General features: G+C 44.8%; 1 protein-coding gene across 2 annotated transcripts in view; it reads right to left on the bottom strand.

The window, feature by feature from the left end:
* Window positions 1–23,377, bottom strand: part of KCNAB1 (potassium voltage-gated channel subfamily A regulatory beta subunit 1) — a 304,726-nt gene that overhangs the window by 248,862 nt on the left and 32,487 nt on the right. The window contains exon 1 of one of the 2 annotated variants that reach the window (XM_090052781.1): window positions 9,402–9,555. The exons of the other annotated variant lie outside the window; for it this stretch is intronic. Coding sequence (XP_089908907.1) covers window positions 9,402–9,409 — 8 coding nt within the window. The 5' untranslated portion in view covers window positions 9,410–9,555. Of the gene's footprint in view, window positions 1–9,401; window positions 9,556–23,377 lie in introns of those variants that run through there. 2 annotated transcript variants of the gene reach the window in all.

Raw genomic sequence — 23,377 nt, 5'->3', positions numbered from 1 at the left:
GGCCCCTTGCTGCTTCTGCTTTCAGCAGGCTTCTGCAGCTGGTAGGATACCTGGGGCCACCGAGGAATGACTGGCCAGCCCCCAGGGAAATGCGAAGAGGTGACTGGAGAAGGCAATGGGGACAGTGCACAGGGTGCTGGAAGCCTGGGCAGGCTTTGGGAAGCATTGTATCGGGTACCTCTGAGCTGGGGCAGCATCTGGCCAGCTTGCAGCCTGTACAGGCTTCCAGTACTCTGTGCACTGTCCCTGCTGCCTCCAGCACACCCAGCCACCATCCTGCTGCCTTCCCACACTGCTATTGCTAAGAACTATTTGTTCTTCATTATACATAATGATGCACTCATTAACTCAAAATAAAAGCAGTCCCTGCTCAACACAGTCCTAATGACAGGATTTTCTGGGAAATCTAGAGGTAAGAATGATTTCTATGTACATGGAATAGATTTGGTGATCTGCTGAACAGTTTCTTTTCACTTCAGAAGTTGGGGAGGGCTGGGATAATTGAAGAAAGTAGAGGGTCTGGTTGAAAGTCACTGGGCATGTCTACGTGTGGCTGTATGGTGCCTTTGTTACTGTGCCTCCATTTAGTACTTCCTTTTGGAAGTACTAAAAGATGATGCAGTGACAGCCTATAGTGGCCATGCACAATTATTTTTTCACTACTACTTTGCCAAAGCAGCATGCTATAATAAGGGAGCATGTGGCTATAGCAATGTGGCATCAAAGATTTTGCCAACAGATGCTACAGTGCAGCAGTGCATCAATACGTCACAATAGCATCTTGTGTAGATGCACCCCCAGTGAAGGACAAAATATTGTCCTCACACTAAATAGTGCCTTGCCTTTACAAGGTGTTATAGTTCTAGCTAATTATCTATACACTTCTCACCACAGTGTTGTTATCCTAGTGAAACTAAAACAAACAATAAAAAACAACTCTCTTCTCTACGTCTAGGGATAGCTTGAAAGGTAGAAGACTGCATATCTGTGTAGTTAGATGTTTACAGAGGAGGATAGAGGGAGCTTTTCTCCCTCGCCCTTACATGACTCAAGGGCCAGGCAGAATCAAAGCACGTTATTATTATAATTGCTGTGTTTTCCCAAGTTCTGTACACACACACACACACACACACACACACACACACACACAATTATGAATGTATTAAAAACTACAAACATTTTGGCTTCATTCATGACACATTTCTCAGGAGGAGTTTGAATGAGGACAATAAGTGGAATTTGCATTATTTTCTCTTTCTAGTGCCCATATTCTGTCACATTTCCTGTCTCATGCACATATCCTCAAATTTTCATCTTTATGGTATGTTAGTTTTTATAACTAGGATTCAGGGTCCTGAGGGGCTGCCCTCACCTTATGAAAGTTATTCCACATGTCTGTAATTGGAAATGACTGTTTGAAGCAGTCACAAGTAGAAGCCCTGCAGTTGTGTGTGTCAGCTGGACACATACATATTGTGGAGCATTTGGAGTTCTGGATTCCCCAAAATGAAGGACATAGGGGACATTGAGTCAGCTGTTTTGCTCATGGTAGAGTTTGACAGGCAACCATCCCAGTAGCCTGAAGTGCCAGAACCACAGGACACGGCACAAACAGAATTAATGGACTTATCGCTACATGAAGATAATGGTTCTGACATCTCAAGAGAACCCCACAAGCCCATGGGACGGTACAGGGCACCTCAGAGACTAATTGAGTACTGCTTAGTTAGTACATTGTTTATAAGCATTTGATATTCTCTGTTGCCTTTCTGTTGATTGTTAATTATTAATTGTTCTGTCATGGGAGCCTGAGAATGGCCTGTGGTGTGTGCTCTGAACCCTAAGTCATTTACACAGCCTACTTGCTAGGCTTCAACACACTTGGAGAAAGAGCAAGTGGGCTTGTTTCTCAGCAGTATGGCAAGGACTAGGTAATTTCTGAATGACACAATCAGACTAGAGTGGGAGGGGAAGAAGATCAATCCCACCCCTAGTTAAACTGTGTGCGTAGACAAAACAACAGGCATGTGTGCACAACACTTTAAAGTGGACTAAATGCTTTTGCACCACTTTAACGGTGTCGGTGTTTGCATGCTTTGGCAATGTATTGTGCATTAATTCCAGCCGCTGTAGGAAATTCAGTGGCATAGCATACATTAAATGACTTGGGGCGCAGCAAACTAAAACTCCAAGGAGTAGTTTTAGTTTGTTGCCCCTACAGCTGTGGAGCAAAGCACCAGGCTCCATGCAGCTCTGGGGCTCTACAGGAAGCCCTGCAGCAGCACAGGAAGGCAGGTTCTGCCCAAGAAAAGTGGTGAGCCTGACCTTTTTTTTCCCCCCCCTTGGAGCCTGCCTGTAGGCTTGAGCTGCGTGGTAGCCTGGTGCTTCCCTCTGTGGCTGCGGTGCCCTCGGGACTGCCCAAGCCGGGTGCCTCAGAGTGGGTGCTGCCTGGGGGGGGTCTGCTGCTGTGAAGGGAAGCACCAGCCCCTCCTGTAGCCCAGGAACTGCTCAGCCCACTGGCAGCTCACCCTCCCCTCTCCGCCACCAGAGGGGCAGGTAAGTCAATGTGTGCACGAAAAGGAGATTTAAAGGGCCCTAAATTGAAGTGGTGTTTTTAAAAACCCATCACTTCAGGGGCACACCCAGACAAACAGGCATGTGCGGGAAAGAAAACAATTAGACCCCTAGGTATCCAGGGACCTAAAAAAAAATCAGAGTTTAAAAAAGCAGACTGTGCCCTGAGGCAATCGGAGGCTGGATCCTCTACAGAGATGCTCTGGCTGCCAGAGCATCTCTATGGTTGGCCCCTCGGCCTAGTGCTGAAACACGCAGCTGGCCAAGCTGTGTGTTTCAGCACCAGGGCTCCAGTGCTGGTGAGTAAGGGGTCGGGGGTGTCACAGGAAAAAACAGAAAGGAGGATCCCAGAATACCAGGGGGGAGCCCTGGGGACAGGAACCCACAGAGGGAAATGAAAAAAAAAAGCAAGGGTAAAGGGACAATACTTACCTGCAGCGGGACCCACGGTGAAACTGGAACCCAGGGATGAATCCATGTGGATCGTCAGCCTTGCCTTTATACAGCTGCGGCTGGCCAGTGACATCAGCAGCAATTGCCGGCCGGCAGAAATAAAATGAGCTGCTGGCACAGAGGAAGGAGGGGGATTGGTGCTGGCAAGAGCACCAGCAGGAGGGGTCTCTCTAAGGCTCCTATGGGAGTAAGAGGAGCTAGAGGCTGCTTCCTCTGGCAGGGGAAGAACTCTTCAGCACAGGCTGCAAGCCAGGGACTGTTGGCTGCAGCAAGAGGAGCTGAGAACCAGAGGTGGCTCCCCATGACTGGGAACCCAGGCATGAGAGCAGAAGGGCACTGAAAGACCTTGACACCAGTGACTACAACAGAGGGGCTGGAAAGGCCGACATCTTCCAGCGTCAGACCAGGTGGGGCCATCAAGGTCACCAGGAAAGCTGGAGAGGTGCTCCAGGTGGAAGACGGGAGGCCAAGGCAGCATGAGGGGCTGTGAAGCATGGCCGTCAGCAGTGTGACGCCGGTCCAGGTGCCAACAGGCACCCACCAGAGGACCACAGGTGGCCTGAAGAAACAAAAGGCTGGGTGACAAGGGAGAAAAGTAGTGGTGGAGTCCGCAGGCTACCCCGGCCACATACGGCTAACATAGAACCACAGTGTCAAGACCAGGTGGTCAGCAACTAGGCAGAGGGGGCCTGACAAGGAGACAGTTGGGTCCCTCTAAGTGTATCAGTGGTTTTCTTTGTATTTTATATTTCCCCCTTTTGGAGGGGATGAGGGTCAGAGCTCTGGTGAAGCTTTATTGTTACTTAAACCCTGGGTTGGTTGCTAGCCTTAAGGAAAGGGCAGCAGCCTTGTAACCCAGGTACGATATCACAGGTTGCTTATACTTTGGCAGGAAGGGCCACCCCCACCCCCGCCACAAAAGTAATCAGGGGCTCAATGGTCAGGAACCTGGCCAGGAGGACAGCCGTGACCTGTCAAGGCTTGGCGTAAGGGCAAGGTAGAGGTGGAGCCTTGCAGAAGACTGCCAAATAAACGTTCCACCATCGGGAGGCCCCTCCACTGAAATAAGATTCAAAGTCATGGCAGACAAGATTGGGGAAGACCACACCAGAAGCAAACACCTTCTTGATGGACCACCAGAGACGGTAAGGCACACACCATCGAACATCCGGGCCAGAGTCACCCATGACTGGATGTTCGAGGCCAGGCGGGCACAGGGGGGGCTGGAGGAGGGGGGAGGGAACCATGGGAGGGACCCCTAATGGCCCCACTCACTCCTCCAGCCCCCTAACCCCTTCCCTGGCTGGCCCCTCCCCCTGCCAGCTCTTGTGTGGGGGCTGAACCTCTTGTGTGGGGGCCGAACTCTCTTTTGGGGGGCCATAGTTCCTGTAGGAGGGCAGCAAAATATGTATTTATGAAACCTGTATTTAGAGTGCACTTTATTATTATGATAAGAGACTTGCTTTAACACTGTAATATATATCAATAAAACATTGCCCAACTGATTGCTGTCTGTGTCTCGTACTCTCGTTCTCTCTCTTTATAGTGGTCTTTTGTTTTACTTGTGGAGGAACATGGATTTGGGGGTATTTTACAGAGTGACTTTGGGATTTTTTTTTTATCAGGGATTTTTCAGTTTTCCTATAGGGAACACAAGAATTCCTGCTAGGGAGGCCAGTGGCAAGACCCTGCCTGTTCAGAGCTGACACCTTGGACCCAGCTGGCTGTGGCTGAATTCCTGGCCAAATGGGACCAGGAGGACATGCTTTGACAGTTCAAAGCAGGCCACTACACCCAGAACATCTTCTGGGCGATAGTTGCCCAGATGGCCAAGCAGGGGGCACACATGGCAGTAGTGCCATACAGAGGCCAACCCTGCAACCACAGTCCACTGGTAGCTGGCCCAGTGGGGCAGATGCCTCTACTGGCTGTGCAGTCCCCATCTGGGTCTGGCAGGTGTGCAGCAGGTCACAGCCAGGCAGCAGCCCCCACTGCCAGACTGCTGCAGTGGGTAGAGGGTGCAGGGAACTCTCAGGGCTGCTTCAGCAGTCCAGCTGGCACAAGAGGTAGTGTCCCCAGGTACCAGTTGGCTGGGCCCCAGAAGCTCCTGAGAGCTAGTAGCCCTGAGCTACTTGCCAGGGCAACTTTTTATATGGCTGGGTCCAGGACAGGGCAACTTTTTGTACTGCTGGGGACAGCACAGATGCTGGCCGCAGGCTCTAGCTCCCCACAGCTACAGATCCGGGAGGAGCCAGGCAGGGTTATTTTGCCCCAAGTGGCACAATTTGCTCCACACCAAAGTGCATGTCCTAGCAAGTGCACTGAAGCAAAAAGCCCTGGCTCAAATTTGCACCGCTTCTATTTGAGCTGCTGCAAGTGCACTTGTTTGCATGTGTGGACATGCCCCAGGAGGCTTATACTGACTATTTAATATGGCAGGTCTTAACTTTATTCTTGTCTTGTTTTACATTAACAGCAGACAGCATCAGCAATTGCAAAATTCTACAAGCAAAAATCTGCCAGTAGAGAATGCCTTCTGGGATATTGTGAGGTATGAGGTTCACTAATGTCTCTCTAAGTCATGGGTGGTGAGATGAATCTTGGGGCAATTAGATCCCTTAGACCAGAGGTTCCCAGTCTGTGGTACGGGTACACAGACAACCTGTCAGTGGTACACATTAACAGGTTTATTATAATTATTTTATATGACAAAAACTTGCTGGTGGTACTTAGGTTGAACTGAAAAATTTGCTGGTGGTACTTATTGTTGTATCATTTTAAATTGGTGGAGCACAATCTGTCAGAGTATGGGAACCGCTGCCTTAGACTTTTAGTTAATTTTGTTTATAAGAGGGTTTTTCTTGCTATAAAATGACATTTCCAGTTTAGACTGTTAAGTACCAATTTTATTTAAACTGTATCAATTGAACAGCTCTCCTTTTACAGAGGAAATCATAATGCTCCTTAATCTGTCTCTTATAAGAACATATCCAAATTCTCTGAGTCTCCAAGGAACAATTTACACAGGATGATATAAACATCACATGATAAGGTATGACCTATGGCTAGGAGGCCAGGGTGATTGTCCCCAAAATCCCCTTTCAAGGCTGTTCGTGCTGTCAACATCAGCCTAATCAATTTAACTCATTATCCCATGTGATGGACAAATCTTCAGTGGGTGAATCTTCTCAAGGCACTAGAAGCAACTCCCTCCTCCCCCTGCCCCCATACATATACACAAGCTGTGGCAATGTAGGCAAGCCAGAATGGAATATAAGGATCTTTTAATCCTCTTTCACCTTCTCAAATGTTCTTCATAAAAGATCACTAATGGTTGAGTCCCATCTCCTTCCTGGGATATTGACTGAAATTACAGAACGCATATAATATGCTTGCATCTTGGTGTTCTCTGCAGTGCAATTCAATTTAAGGCTAAGTGCTGCACTGTGTTTTTCATCAATCTACCATGCTAAGGACATCTAAATACCAATCATTTTAACTAGTTGAGAAAATTAATGGCTTTGCATTGTAAATAGCAATCCATATCAGACAGCCATCCCAGATAATGGTGCAGTGTCAGCCATTTAAGATCCAGAAAAGAAATTATTTGCTGAAACAGTATTAAAAAGTCCACTGTATCCAAATGTAATATACTGTAATTTAATGAACCAATGAATGTAGAATTATTCATTAATATCAATACTAGATTTTTTAAAATATGGGATCATAACTATATATCTTCCTATTCAATGGCATTTTTAAATTACTTTTGGTTGATTTCCAACATATACCTTGTAATAAAAAAGTTTTAAAAGCTATGTATGTATATAATTTTTTTCCTAAATAAAGTTGGTTACTTTGTTACTCTATAGACATTGCATTGTCACTTAGTAAAAAATAAATATTGGAAAACATTTTCAAATCTCCTAATATAGTACACTATTAACTATGCAAAACAGCAATATATTCTTAGGTTATTAGCTGAATTCTTAAGTTATTAGGTTATTAGGTGAATTTGGCTATCTTTTTTATAGCTAGGAAAATAGAATGAAAGGTTGCTAATTCAGCTAAAAGCATTTGTTCTGAACACCAAGGGTACTTACACGCATGCGGGGGGCTGCTCCAATCAACTGTAAATTCAGCACATCTTAGCAGAATCAATTAATCGAGTCAATTAATCAAGTCTAACTATTCTAAACTCGATTAACTGAGTCTGCTGGTGCATAGAAATTAATGTGCTCCAGCAGCCTCCAGTGTCACGTATATAAGTGTCCCTGTGCTGGAAAATGGCAGTGGGGCACTTTGAACTAAAGCTCATTGAACAAGCTTTAATTTAAAGCACCCCACTGCCATTTTTTCAGTGCAGGGACACTGATTCACACTCGGATATTTTTAATTAGTGCAGAAGGCTGGGGGGCAGGGGTCTGCAGGTCGGGAGTGAGGGGCACCAGCAGGGCTGGGGGGGTACTAGCAAGGTTGGAGTCAGTGTGTCCAGAGTGATAGGCAGCAGCAGTCAGTGAGGGACAACAGAATGGGCAGGGGCAGGGCACTGATGTGTCATTGCCCCCCCGCCCCCACCATCATATTCCCCCTGCCCATCTTCACCCCCCCACCCATGACAAACGTCCTCTTTTTTGGACCTGGAAATGTGATCATCCTAGATTACCCCATCAGCACAGCCTCTAAGTATCTATTAAAACAGGACACAGATGTTCATATTATGTTATAATTTTCCATTCCTCCTTATTTTGCTTAAAATTGGCTACTTACAAGTTTTTAACAGGTATTTTAAACTTGAACTCCAGGCATTTTAATAAGAAATCCTCAGCAGCCAAGCTTTAAGAAACTCCAATTAATCATTTTCAGAAAAGGTACACTGGAAAGCATATACCCAAACTATACTTGAATTATTTTCTTCTCCCTTAAGATTTGCATAGTAAATGTGCCGGACTCTGTATTTCCAGCTGTCACTATTCTAAACTGAAGTTCTTCTAATCAAAGCCAAAACACACCCAGATGTTCTGCTATTGAACAGATATTGTACACAGTCAAGTTACTAGTGATTTTAGACATTTCAGTGAAGCAACGACAATGATTGACATCCAAATCAAGAATAGTATCTTGTTTGCTGTTAATTTTCATTTATTAAAACAGAAAGCACAGAAGCCAAAGTACAAATTAAAAGAATGAGTGAACACAATGGTAGAAATGCTACAACATGATACATGAAAAAAAAATACTACTGATAATACTTGCCTTCACTAGCTTAAAGCAAATGGTGACAGAGACACTACCCACTCACACTATTCCAGGACAGCTGTGAATTAAGCATGGTAGTTCTTCAAATACATCTTGAGACCAAAAATAAATAGGAAAGGAGGTTATCTGAATACATTTAAAGCTTCAGTCTTGGGTTTGGTTCAGTGATGTCGAGTTCTCCTAATTCACTTTTCTTTACTTCACAGTACTCACTTAGTGATCCACCATTTAGAACATGTACTTTGGACTAAAGTTATACATGTGCTACATACGGTCAACAGTTAAACTAGGTAGCACCTCTTAAAATGCCCCACATCATTTAAACAAAATTAGAAAAAAAATTGTTTTTGTTTGTTTCCGGCAAAGAACTCTAATTCCCATATACGCAGTCTTTTATGCAGTTTGTTTAAAAGAAACAGCTGTAACTGCTCCTAAACAGGGTGCTAACAGCATGCTATAATCAGGCTGCTTACCCTTCATTATACAGCAACTCCAGATAGACACCAGTAGATTTCAGTGTACAATCCATGACTGTGTAAGGTAACTGCTTTTTAATGAAGTGTGAACAGCTGAATCTGTCGCAAATAGCCAAGTAAAGTTAAAGACATACAGTATGGGGATGGCAAGCTGCCAGGTATGAATGGCTGTAGCCTTTACCAAGGACATTTTAGAGAAGGGGGAGGCAGTATCTGCACGTGAATAGGAAAGCAGGCGAAAGGAAAGATAGTTTGTAAGGAACCCAGCACCAAAAATGCAACCAAAACATACTCTAGGATTGGTCCTTCTGGCCACTCTCTAGCTCCCAGGAGGGAGCGTGCCATCTCCATAGACTGGTTAGGCAAGTTCTCTCCTTTCCTCCCAGAAAGCTCCAGGAATTCGGTTTTCCTGAAGACCATTTCCTCCTAGAGCTCCTATTGGTCTTGTGCAGGTCTACAGAGTCCTTAACACTGAGCTTTGCCTAAATGATATGTCTACACCCAAAAAGTTAACCAATTTATTATCTTCCTATAGCACTGTCACACCAGTTTGTAGAGGCATAACTAACAGTTCCGGTGATATGGGCAGAGAGCCGGAGAGAGACAGCCACACACCAAAGAGCAGGGGAAGAGTCTTACCTTATCATTTGCTCAGTGGGGAATTGTGAGGCTCTGCCTGTTGCTGCCACGGTGCAGGCTCCCAACACAGCACCTGATGCCACCACTGAGTAGCCTCCCAAAGGCTGCCATTCTGCTGCCCCCACTATATCAGCACCTGGGGCTGGTGGCCTGCTTGCTCACACTCAGTGGTGTTACTGCTGCTATGTAACTCCTTGCAAGTAGGTTATAACAATACTAACAGTTTTCATTTCTCCGTGCCACTGCAATATTATGCAATTAAAAGTTACAGTTACCGTTTCCTTATATAATGGTCGAAATGATCCATATTACATCAGTGCTACTTAATTACATGCAACATTAAATAGGAAATCTGAACCACTTCCCTCAGTGCCTCAGAAACTGAGTCCTAGTTATTCCTCCTCTGTAAATGTGTGGTACTAACATCTTTCTGAGCTTAATTAGATGGTGCCAGCAGAGCAGCTCAGGAAGGAGCTTTTTAGAATTACTTAACCATGGTAGTATTCAGTATGAAAGTATAAAGCATCTGAGTTAGGACTTTTTTCTTGCTCTTAAGTACACAGTGCACCATAGCTTGTATAATTAGCCACTGCATTGCTCTGTAACTATAGCTATATTGCAAAGATCTGCAGCAATGCCTCTGCTCAGTTCTCAGAAAAGAACTTGGAGATTGTGATGTACAATGTATTAGGCACAAATGGAGGTGACGTACTTGGGCTAAGTGACTTTTCACTTTCCATTATTACCGTTATTTTCTGTTTCCCACAGTAGCACGGTGGTGCATACAATTAAAACTCTTTTAGTCTCATGTAAATTAGAGGTGACTAGGGAAAAGCTGTAATTTATGTGCCAAGTTGTTTTTGGCAGAAAAATCTTTATTTCTTACTAAAATTCTTTCTTGATGAGAATTTCTCTCTCTGTGCATGAGCCTGAGTCTGATGTTAAGTATGGAGCTTTTTGCCACAATGCTCCAAGTGTGGGCACAGTACCTGTTGCACACAGTCATATTTTACATCCCTCAAAAAATCCAAACCAACTGTGAGGAGAGACAGAAAAGAAAAATGACAGGAGGCTAAAGGTGTTAGGTAATCATTTAAAATAAGAATATATGTATAACTTAGGATCCTGAGGTATGCTTATGCTTTCCTCCTGCGGCAAAACCAGTAGTTACTGGTAAAATGCAGCAAGACAGAAAAGGTAGCTACTTTCAGGTTTGATTCACATTAAAAATAAGAAGTCAGCATTTATAATACAGTTTTATCTAAGTTGGACATTTTGACAGGTTCTCAGCAGGACTTCAACCTTCAGCATAACTGGATCAGTGAAACTTTATAAATCCTCCTGGAAAGGATGAGAATTTAGGTAGCTGTGTAACTACTATGATCTCATCTCAGAAGTCTTATCCATCGGATTTCACAGTTCTCTCCATAGCTTTTCAGTCCTTAATATTTCAAAGATCTTTAAATCTTTTATTTTAAGTTGGACAATATATTTCTACACCAGTTTGTTTTCCTACAGTAGCATGCCCCAAACCTACAATGCACCGTCTTTGTACCCATGAATTGTCACATGCATCTCATTTCAAGAAGCATTTACATCTTTGCTTTTGAAAAATTCATGAGTTTTCAATACAGGCCATTCTATAACAGATGCCTCAATGTAGTATCAATCTGCTGACTAATGATTTATGTATAACATGGCATGACTTATCATAATTCATCACACTCAACTTATGTAGCAATAAAAGATTGACTGGGAGATTAAAACCACTGAGCATCACAATCCAAAAACTCTCTGATCACTGGTAAAAAAAAAAGCATGCAATTCAGTCTACATCACAACACATTTTCCATCAAGCAAGCACAAGTATTAAATTTTGCTTAATGACACAGGTATTCATTTAGCAAAATATGTAAGTGTGTGCTGAATACAGCTTTAGGCCATTTTCACACCCCCTCCTTATTGTTCCTGGAAGACACAATATACTTGGAAGACAGTAGTATACTGTTTTTTCAGCTTTTCCATGAGCACCGCCTTCAAGCATGCCCACCCACCTTCTCCTGCTCTACATGCACCAATACCAAAAATGAGGCAGCAAAGCTGCTCTGCTGGTCCTTCTCTGCCCTTTGAGATAATCGCCAGCAGGCTCAAAAGCTGCAGCAGCAGTCACAAGGGGAGAGTATTTTCAGTGCAGCTTCCTGACTCCTTTCTGGATTTGCAGATGCAGAGTAAGTGAGGTATGCCTGAGTGCACTGGTTTGGGAAATGCTGTTGAAACAATATGTACATATGTCACATCTGTGTCACACCAGTTTCCTGTTCAGGTCAGTACCAGTTGCTGGGATATGACAAGTCCTCTTATCTTTTGCCTACCTCTCAACATGCCCCTTGCACTAGCCACAGATAATTTAGGGGCTGCTCCACTGGATCTGTGATACCTGCCTATCCTCACACTTTGTTTGACTTTCCTACTAAATCCACCCCTAACTAGTTAGGGATCTGATGAGAGATTTTCATTTCCCTGATCAACTGTTCTATTAGACCGCACACAGACAATACTTGTCACTGACAGTGGTTTGCTGTTTCCTTATTTTTTCACATATTTACAAAGCTTGTGTCAACCATGAGTGCATTGCCTTAAACTTGGCAATCAGGACTCATAGTAGAGATGATATCTTTTATAAGACCAACAAGATTTTTTTTTAAAAATGTCTTTAATTGCAAGCTTTTGGGCACAAACACCCTACATCCGGCATTGCAGAAAAGATTTCATTTCTACTGAGGATAACTTTTACAATCTTTTCTCCAATGCCTGGTGAAGGGTGTTTGTGCCCAAAAGCTTGCAATTAGAGAATTTTTTTTGCAAAAATCTTGTTGGTCATCTCTGCTATGAGTCCTGGTTGCCTTTTCCTGTAGACCAGTATGGCTAAAACCTGGATACCTCTCCTTAAACTTAGAATTTTCATTTGATAGCATAACGATTGATTTCATATCTAGCTATCTCCTACTTTTGTCCCAATTAATATACAGCATCCCAAGGACAACTGTCCTCTAATGTCTGCTCTGTTCACCTAGCCTACCTACATCCAGTGAGAAGGCTGTTGTGCTAGCAACAATGCCAGTGGTAACAGTACATTAACAAACATGTGGGTTGAGACCCATTTTTGTTGGGACGATATTAATCATGGGGGCCTAGAGCCAGAACCATATAGAGAAGCTTAACACCAACAGCACAGCTTTGTCATTATGGTTCATTGCAGAATCCCCTTCCCTCAGCTGGTGATAGGAAGCTGCTTCAGGAAGGTAGCACAGCTAATTTGGAAGGAGTAGACAAGCAGGAACAGATGGTCTTTTTCTGAACCAGAAAATGAGCAGCAAGTCTCCTACAAGGTATCTGATACAGATGGTTTAACTGTTACATAACATGGAAAGAGTGGTCCACTGGAATGGCAGAGGAAACCTTGATTCATGATTATTCTAAACCTGTGGTAAAGACATTACTACAGAACTTGAGGTCAAATATTGCTGTTGTTGCTCCCAGGAGCACCTACAATTATGCTGGCAGCTGCAGAAGGCATAGTCCTATACCCGCATAAAGTATTATATCAAACGTAAATATTGCCATGCTGTCACACAGGGAAAAAAAGAACCCTTGAGACTTCACAACATGAAGTTTTAAGATGTAAACAGGTGCTAAATAAACTCGTTGATGCTTTTATGGAAAAAATATAAATCACATTACCCAGTCTTAGGTGTACAAAATAAAAATAGTGCAAATCAAATAGCTTGCTCTTCTGACAGTTCTTTAAAATATTTGAGGCACAGAAGCCTACCATATAAGCCAAAGGAGAATCTCTATTAGCAACACAGTTCTCATGAAATGCATTTGAGTGATCTGCTGAAGGATGCCATTATGTGTCCATAAAAGTAGGCAATTCAAGATATAAAATACTATGTTGTGGTTCAAATCATCATAAATCTTTACTGCTGTAGTGTCTAAGAGTCCCCGTCACAAACCAGGACTGAACTGTTCTATGCACTGTACATAAATATAATAAGAAGCTGGTCCCTGGCCCAAAATATTGTGAAAAAATTACCTGAAAATATTAAAACACAGGACTGAAAGAGATCTCTTGAGCTATCAGAATCCAGTCCTTTGCATTCACAGAGGATTAACCCAAGGAACCCCCAAATTGCCACTTCAAACCCTCACAAACACACAAGGCACAACATTTGAAACACTAAGTGCACTCTGTAACAGGAGTGCTCAACTTCTGGTCTGCAGGTTAGATTCAGCCTGCAAGGCAATACAGGCTAGGCACAGACATTACACATAAACCGATTTAAATTAGAACAAACTGGTTTAAACCTGTAACAGAAAAGACATTCAGTGTAAATAAACCAGTATGAAAATGGCTGAAACCAGTTTGAGATAAAATTGGTTGAATGTAGTATTAGACTTAACAGATTTGGCTCAAACCAGTTTATGCAATGTCTGTCCCATACCCCTTCCTGGTTCAACTCCAAGCAGACTCCCCCAGCATCCCAACATGGGCTGGGCTCTCTGTTCCAGCCCAGCTGGGCTCGTCATGCCCCTCTGCCTCCAGATGCACAGGGAGTGGAGGGGGTCTAGCCAGAAAGGGCTGTAATTCCCTATCTCTGTGCCAGTGGAAGGGATGCAAGCCAGGTCTGCCAGGTGCTCCCCCCTTACTCCTGCAGCAGGGGGGCACCATAGCCCCTGAGGCAGAGTGGAGCAGGGAAGAGAGTTAGTCTCCCCTCTACACCACTTGCAGCCAGGTCTGTCCTCTGTTGCCTCCATGCTTGCTCCCTGTGGCAGAATAAGCCCCTTACTGTCCCCTTCACCGGATGCCAGAGGGAGGGAGAATAACCCCCATCCCTGCTCCCTCACCTCAAGCTCCCCCTGCTGTCTGGCCATACCCCCACCCCACTGCTGCAGCAGGAAGGGGCAGCAGCCCGTTATAATGTCGTGGAGCATGAGCACCTTCCTGGTGCTGCACTGAGGGGTGGGCAAAGTTGTGGCGGGCTGCACATGGCAGCACTGGGGTCTGGAGAGGGCCAGAACCCTCCCAGCCCCCACCAGTGCCGCCATGCTCCACAGCAGCTTGCCTCAATCACAGTGCACCAGGAAGAGGCTCGCACTTGGGGAAACCATGATGGGGGATGCTGCCCATCATGGTTGTTCCCTGCTTGCTGCTCCAGCAACTGGGCAGGGATCAGACCAGATACCACCTGCAGGGCCTCTGCGGGGACAGAGTGAGGTTATTACCCACTCTTCCCCCCGGGGCACTGCAGCTACTACTAGGTCTGTGCTTGGGGCAGCATCTGGTGGAATAAGCTCCCTCCTGCTGGGAGAGGACTGGCTCTGAGCACAAACGGAGTCTGCTTACTGCTTGGTATGCAGCCGCCACTTGGTCTGTGCTCAGGGCAGCCCCATCTTGGTAGGAGGGTGTTTATTCCACTGGATGCTGCCCCAAGCACAGACTGAGCGGTGGCTGAGGCCAGGCCTGGATGCAGTGCCCTGGGGGCAGAGTGGGGAATAACCCCACAGCCTGACCTGCCAGAGGCCCTGCAGGTGGTGTCTGGTCCCACTCCTATCACTACCCAGCTGCTGGAGCAGCAAGCAGGGAATGACCATGATGGGCAGCAGCCCCCATCACTGTTTCCCCAAGTGCGGGCCTCTTCCTGAAGAGGGCTGTGCTGCAGTTAAAGGAAGCTGCTGCAGAGCATGGTAGCATGGGTGGGCTTGGAAGGCTCTGGTCTTCTCTGGACCCTAGTTACACCGTGTGCAGCCCACCACAGCTTTGCCCATCCTGCAGCGCGGTGCCCCCTCTGGGAAGGGTCTCACAATCCCCAACGTTATAACAGGGGCTGCATGGCTAGACATCAGGAGGAAGGGCCTCTAGGGGAAAGTGGGGAGCAGGGACAGGGGTTATCTCCCCTCCCTCTAGTGTCTGGCAGAGGGGAGAGCAGGGGGCATATTCCACTGCAGGGAGCAAGCATGGCGGTGACAGTGGGTAAACCCAGCTGCCAGTGGGGATAGAGAGGAAACTAACCTTCCTTCATGCCCCTCTCTGCCTCAGGATCCATGGTGTCCCACTGCTGCAATAGCAACGGGGGAGCACCCAGCAGACCTGGCTTGGGTTCCTGCTGGTGGCCTAGGGAGGGGAAATTAAACCCTTCTCCAGCCAGTTGAGCTCAGACTTACCATATCCCCCCAGCACACTTCCCTGCTGTTGAGGGCATACTCTAGTGCCCCCTGGTGCCTGGTCTGAGCAACTGCAGACATGTACTCTCAGTTCCTTAGTCCAGGGAAAATGTTTGTCCTGTTAAAAACTGGTTCAACCCAGGTAAGTTAGACTAACCTGGAAAAGTTGAATCAATTCAGGTTCTGGGTTTTTGAATGTCTGTCCCTAGCCACAAGGAAGTTCATGGGGCTCCCTCCAGGTCCAAAATTTTGTTGGCAAGGGAACAGGCAGGGATAGCATTAGTTGTAGCTCTCCTGCTGTCAAATTTCTAGATTATTAAAAGTCATCTTATAAGCCTAACTGACAATGGGTTTTTGGTTGTAGCCATTTTGGTCTAAGGCAGAGATGATCAAAATATGACCCGGGGGCTGAATTTGGCCTGCCAGGCCATTCTATCTGGCCTGCAGAGCCCCTAAAAAATTTAGAAAATTAATATTTATCTGTTCCTGCCTGTCTGTCAAAGATGACAAGAGCAAGGGGCAGTAGGACCCAGGGGAAACCGGCAGCAGGACCCAGCAGCCAGCCCAGCCCAGCCCAGCCCAGCCCAGCCCAGCACCACTCCCCTAACCCCCCCCCCCCCCCCACTTGGAACACTCTGCCTAGCAAAGCCTTCTAACCTGGGACTGTTCCTGCCTCCCTGTGCCGGTGAAGGGAATTTAAGTAAGAGTGGTGGCGGAGGGATGCAGGGGAGGGCCACAGTCCTCAGGGCTGGGCCAGGCTGGGCCAGCACCTGCTGAGTCATCCTGGAACCACATGGTGCTGAAGTGGCTGGCGGGCACCCCCCTACCTGCAGCTGCTTTCACCACTCCCCTGCCCGCCCACCCACTCCTGTACCACATGGCTTCCAGCTGCATGGCCAGACTGGAAGAGCATGTGGCCCATGCTGGTACCCCAGGGCCAGGAGCAGGAGGGTGTGTATGTGTGTGTGCGTGTGCGTGTACATGCATCCATGCAATGAGGGAGGGACTCTGTGTGTGTCATAGAACGAGTCCCACATGCACACCCTACCATATACATGCACCCACACACCCCCTTGCACTGGCATACATACAGACCACCCTCACACCACTCCAGGACCCCCACAAATCCTCTACCCACCCACACCCCACATATCCATACACACACCCAAATGCTCCCTCATCCCACATCCTCCACACCTAACCACCTCCCAACCCCCCACACACCCACACCCTCCCCTACATCCTTATAGTCCCCCCAACCTATACCCACCCCCCATGCCCTCACCCCTCCAAAATATACAAAAGTAAGACTTCATTTTAAGCTATTGTGCAATCACCTCTGTGTACCCTACACAAACACATGGAAATCAAGACAAAAATATATTTTGAAATCAAATTAATGAATGTTGTAGATGTTTGATTTTTAGAATATAATTTGGTATTTTTCTGGTTCTGAGATGGCAAAACCTCTTGCTGAAAGGAGTAATTCTGGGGGCAAGGGGAGAGACTTCTGGTGACAAAGGTCATGTGTTAGGTGGTGGTGACTAGGAGGCGGGACACCTGTCAAGAGGCAGGACTACCCATGCAGCCCTCAACAGCTTGCCAAAACTTGGTAAGCAGCTCTCCACTCAAAATAATTGCCAGTCCCTGGTCTAAGGATACAGGCAGGCAAGGTTCTTTGAGTAGATGTGATATCTTTTATTAAACCAACTGAGTAGCTGGAAAAAAATGTTAGCAAGCCTTCAGGAGCAAATTGCCCTTCAGGGATAGGGAGTCTCTCAACAGGCATAGGGAGGCTCTGAACAGCAAAGAATCCCTATGCTTGAAGAAAGGTGATTGCACCCAAAAGCTTGCCAATAACTTTTTTTCCGACTACTCAGTTGGTCTAATAAAACACATCACATCTACTCAAAGAACCTTGCCAGCCTAACTGACAATGGGCACGGTGCCACAAACACTCTTGCATAGGCTCTAGAATTCTGAAAAGAATTACATGCAAACCCTGCATACAGCTTGCAGTAATGGCTTGTTGGTTTCTGTTAATGGGCTTTAAATTAAGCCAACCAAAAAGTAAAAAAGAACCTCTTCAAATGACTCCAATGGGTTTTGGATTAGGTCATACAATGACTATGTGATTTAGTACTGAAAAATACGGGGGGGGGGGGGATGGAAATCTTTTGTCTGCTCTAATCTGGGGAACTAAAGCTGAGTGAACTTGCCAAGTACTTCATTGAAGAACATTACATTGAATAGAAAAGTTACAGCAGCAAATAATAAAAACAAATACCAATTTGTATTATGGAGGGCTGCAAAGAATCCAGAAGTGTTGCGTGCCAGTTATTGATATCAGAGGTAGGACAATTTTATGAAAACACTGCAGTGAGGCAGTGCAAGATGGGATGAGAGGCCCCATATGTGACTATGGAAGCCTCCCCACCCCACACAACCAAAGGGCCATTTTCTGCCCACAAGTAAAGCTCTCAATTGTTACAGCAGGTATGACCCAACATGCTTTCCCCATACACAATTTCTGACCAAGGTTAAATCTGAGTAGCCTTTAGGAAGTGTGGTGAAGAATGGTCTTAGCAAAGGGTGAGAAACTGTCTTTGTAAGTGCATGAGGCTTAGATAAAAAATAGTTTGACAGAAGTGCTGACACTTTTAACAAGAGCTCACAGGCAGATTCCAGCACCCTTTTGTATAAAAGGGTACACAACTGAAGAAATATATATTTTAATTACAGTATTTCCTAATTATATGTTGGATTTTATCTCAAACCTCTCAGTGCTAAGTAGTGCTGAACAAATCATTTATAAGAAAGTTATTCACTGAATTTTCTCTCTTTTGCTGGTCATGAATTCTTCATGAGCAGATCACAATTTTCTTGACTCAATGTGATGTTTGAAATGAATTGCCATTTAATTTTTGCATATAAATTCCTAGCCTACAGCTGGTTTGTCTGAGAGTTTTTTGTATAAGAAATTTAAACTATTTGGAATAGATTAGAGAAGCTGCATGGTTTATTTCTGCTACCTGATTGGATAACTGACTCAACTCTTGTAGATAACTTGTGATAATGAATTCGCACATATTCTGTAACTTTTAATTAAAATGCAGTTTTTCTGTCTGCATCTATACATAAACTCACTTGTTGGAATATTTACAGAAAACAAAAACAAAACAAAAAAAGGATGAGAAAATGGTCTAAGTAAAGCCATTTCTTTCTGACCTGCCCATGCACCCAGACAAAATAATAGCAGTTCCATGACTAGGCAAGGATCAAGAGTCAGTAGAATTGCTAGTAGATTTCACCATTTGGTGAAAGGTGCATTTAAATTCAATTGTTCTGTATTCTATTTACTTGGTGCCTGATTTATCAAAGTAAATCATCACTATCACAGTTAAAATTCTATCAGCTAAGTAAATAAAATTGAAAGTCTCTCTCAAGGAATTTTCAGACCTTTGGGGTGGGGGGGAATCACCTGAAGCCCTACAAATACCACACATTACTTGATCAACAGTGTAGGCTTTATAAACAGAGTGGCAATCAAAGCCTCTTTTATAGCTCACCAGAAAAGAATATATCACAAGCTCAAGGTATTGGACTTTTAAAATTGCTGTATTTTCCATAAGCTTTGGTAGACAATAACAATTTGCCCTGGAGTCAAAGTACTTTTATAATCACTGTGTTAAAAAAAAATGACATTTTTAACAGTTCATATTTTGCAACAGGTTTATGACTTGCTTCCAGACAAAGAAGAGCAAAGCTCATTTTTGTGCGATTAAAACTCCCTTTGTGTATTCAAGACCTAAGGCTAGATTCATTGCAGCACTAAGTTCCCCCTTGGTACTGCACAGGGGAGTGAAAGATAAGGTCTCTTGTTTTAAGGAACCATAAAGTTGTCACCCTCCAAACTCCACTGAAAAGTGTGATCTTTTGGGCCTTGTAACATTTTGAACACCACATTTTTCAGACTATTTTATTGAATAATGGAACAAAATAGAATGCCCTCTGCTGAGCCTGCCTAATTAAAATGTGTTTAGAGTGTATGTAGACAAAATGGGGACCCTAAACTGAAATGGTGTGTTTTTAAAAACACCGCTTCAAGTTGGGGCCCTTTAAATCCCCGTGTCATGCACACACCCAACTTACCTGGCTCTCTGGCTGCAGGGAGGGGAGGGTGAGCTGCTGGTGGGTGATGTGGTCCCTGGGCTGCAGCAGGGGGGACTGGTGCTTCCCTCTACGGCACTGGTGGCCCCCCCCCAGGCAGCACCTGCCCACAGGCACCCAGCTTGGGTGGTTCCTGGGGGCACTGCAGCTATGGAGGGAAGCACCAGGTCCCCGTGAAGCTCAGGCAGGCAGGCAGGCAGGCTCCAGGGGGAAAAAAAGAAAGAAAAAAGATTAGGCTGGCTGCTTTTCGTGGGCAGAGCCTGCCTTCCCAGACTGCTGCCAGGCTGCCTGCAGGGCTTCCTGCAAAGCCATGGAGCCCAGTACTTTGCTGCCCCTACAGCTGCAAATTGAACTAAAACTTCTTCAAGGAGTTTGCTGTGCCCCAAGTCATTTAAGGTGCATTATGCTGCCGAATTTCCTACAGTGGTTGGAATTAATGCTCAATACGCCACTGAGGCATGCAAACACTTACAACATTAAAGTGGTGCAAAAGCAGTTAGCATACACACCCCTCATTTCATCTAGACATGGCCTAGGTACCAGTAACATTTCAGCTTATATCTCTCAGTTGGGCACAGACAGCTGTGACAGTTTTTGCCCGATCTGGCCCCAGAAAGCGGTCTACAGCTGTGACCAAACACAAGTGCATGACTGCAGACTGCTTTAAAAGGCCCCAAACCTGCAACAATCTTCTAAAATGTTTTCATGAAAGTTGTTTGCCAAATTTTATAGAAGGAACAGAAAGATATTTGACAGTACGCTTCTCAAGAATCACAGGGCACGTGGACAGTTATTTCTCATGAGTAAAAGACACCATTGTGGATAAAACACTCCCACAAAGACAGTTCTAGAGGATATATTCCTTGAAAAATAAATATATCTGAGGTTTTAAAAAAACAAACAGTAAAATTCAAACAGAGTGTATAGCTGCCACAGAGCTCCATAAGAATCCTCCTTATTTCTCTATGTATATATCTTTTTATTTGGTCCTTTAAATACGTTATTGCAAGTTGTGATGAGGGGAAGCATTAAGTTTTGAATGGTGGGCTATTTGCAAAGTGGTAAGAATACAAACTTCAGGAGCCTCTTGGAGATTCTGCCTATGCAGCCCTCTGTGCTGTGGACACAGTAGGTCTATGAGATCCAGCAAGTAACAGAATAATAGACCATTTATTCCACAGGCAGCCAGGCACAATCTACAGCAGTCCTGGCACATCTCAAGGTATGCTGGGAATGAACTCTCCTCCAACAGGATCTAGGTTCACTGAAAGTAAAGATAACAAGAACAATAAATACAGCACCATTGGACCAGAGTTAGGACCTTAGTGTTCACTGTGCATACTGGGGCCAGTCACGTAGTCTTACTGTGGTCAGTAAGAGTTTGGAGGAATATTCAAAGGCTGGAGAAAGGACTGCTGCAGTTACTAACAATAAGAAAAAACAAAAGCTTTCAATAAGACTATAAGCAGCGTAGAAACAATAGCCTTTCAATAGCAATGGAATTTTCTAAACCAGCCAATGAGCTAAATAGTGTTTGAACATATTTTTCTTCACAGCATTTATAACTTGAGCAAGAAAGAACATTTAAACAATTGCTGAATATGCAAAAACAGGCTGATTTGCTCTCAAGGGAGACTTGGTAGCAAAATTCTGATTTTAGTGTAACTCCAGAGAAACTGTAAGATCAGTTTGTGACTGATCTTACATCAGAGTGACTCCCGATATACTGTGATGCACAGAGATCAGAATTGTGATCCTCAGTTCCCGCTGAGGTCACATTAACATTCAAAGCTAAGTTTGTGCTGTCAGGAACATCCAGTTCTGTTGTGCTATTACAAAGCCAGAAGTACCAAAAGAAAAGGAAAAGAATCCATTGTGCACCTAGTACAGACTTTCAGATAAAGCCTCCACTTCATCTAAAAATATCTTATAGATTATGCTTCACAAAGCATAAATCAGCTAAAGTGCTGAACACAGGAGTTTGAGACTCAATTCTACATACAACCTATTAAAATTATTTACAGTTATAGCCAATGAGTACAAGTTGGGCACCTGCAGATAACAAAACCTCTTTCCTCTTGTGATACAGGAAGATCTGAAACCAGGAAAACCTAAGTTAAGATTCTTACTGGTAGTAAGCTGGTAGTAGTTAACTTTCGATTGATCCTCAGTGCTGCAACTTCTTCACTGGCTCCCCTCACCCCAGGAAAAAAAGAAAAAAAAAAGCTTAACTGTAGGTCTAAGTACAGATAGTCAAAAAGCCTGAAGCCGGATTGATTCAATCTTCACAGGTTAATCTTCTGCTGCATAGACCAATAAGCAAGTGAACAGATATTTACTTTTGATTCCAAAAATACAGCCACATGCCTGTGATGGCTCAGGCCAGAAGCTAGGGCTGGGGGAGAGAGCAGAGGAATGCTGAAGTGTATCTCTGTGCTCAGCTGGGGCAGGCACAGTGTAGCCAGATAACAATTATTGCATTTTTACCATAATTTCAACACTTGTATGGTGAATGATAGATAACACTAAAAATGTTCAAAAAGTACAATAACTTTGAGGCACTTAATTGATGCAGTATATATAAACCCAAGTCACTCTCAGAGAGTCTTAACTGACTTTAGAATTCACTGTCAGTGCTTTCTTATGACTGTTTGCCTCAAAATAAAGAAATACTCTAACTTTGATGACCCAGTTCTCATTCACTCACTGTACAGATACAGTGAGCAATAAAGTAAATAGGACGACTTATTTACATAGCTATCAACATAATTTTTTTCCTCCAGTGTAAGATAGTTGTTCAGAAAATACAATAATTCAAGCTTCCTATACGATGTCATATTTAAGACTTGGCAACACTGAGCAGGCAGTTTGGGCCAAGGCTAGCCTGCCCACCCTGTGAGGGGTGGGTTTGCAGGGGAGATGCAAAGCATCCTGGGATGTTAGGGAAGGTGAGTTAACTTGAATCTGAAAGGGATTTGGTACGGAAATTCAGCCTCTTCAAGGGAGCAATCCTGGATGCGCAAGCGAAGTCTATCCTCGGAGGAAAAGCAGCAAAAGGGCACAGCACCTCCTTGGCTCTCCAGGGAACTAGCGGACCTCCTGCATCTAAAAAGGAAGACCTACAAAGGATGGAGGACTGGAACCACCACCAAGGAGGAATACTCTGCTCTGGTCCAGACCTGCAAAGAGCAAACACGGAAAACCAAGGCTGCGATGGAACTCCAGCTAGGTACAAATATCAAGCACAATAAAATGTCTTTTTTTAGATATGTGGGGAGCCAGAGGAAAAGAAAGGGCAACATTGGACCCCTGCTAAACCAGATGGGACAACTGACAACGATGCCCATGAAAAAGCAAACTTGCTTAATGGGTACTTTGCGTCAGTTTTTTCACCAGTCCTATGGGACCCCCCTGCCCATTGTGGGTCAGGGAGGCTCAGGTGAGGGAGACTCCTTACCCTCCATCGAAGCTGACCTCTTGAAGGAACACCTTGACAGTCTGGATACCTTCAAGTCAGCCAACCCTGATGGTTTACAGCCAAGGGCACTCAAAAAACTGACAAGAATCGTAGCTCAGCCCCT

Source organism: Crocodylus siamensis, chromosome 6, assembly GCF_052110815.1.
Source record: "Crocodylus siamensis isolate JL-2025a chromosome 6, ASM5211081v1, whole genome shotgun sequence".
NCBI lineage: Eukaryota > Metazoa > Chordata > Crocodylia > Crocodylidae > Crocodylus > Crocodylus siamensis.
Note: the sequence above shows the minus strand (reverse complement) of the source record. Positions and strands in the feature narration are given on the sequence as shown.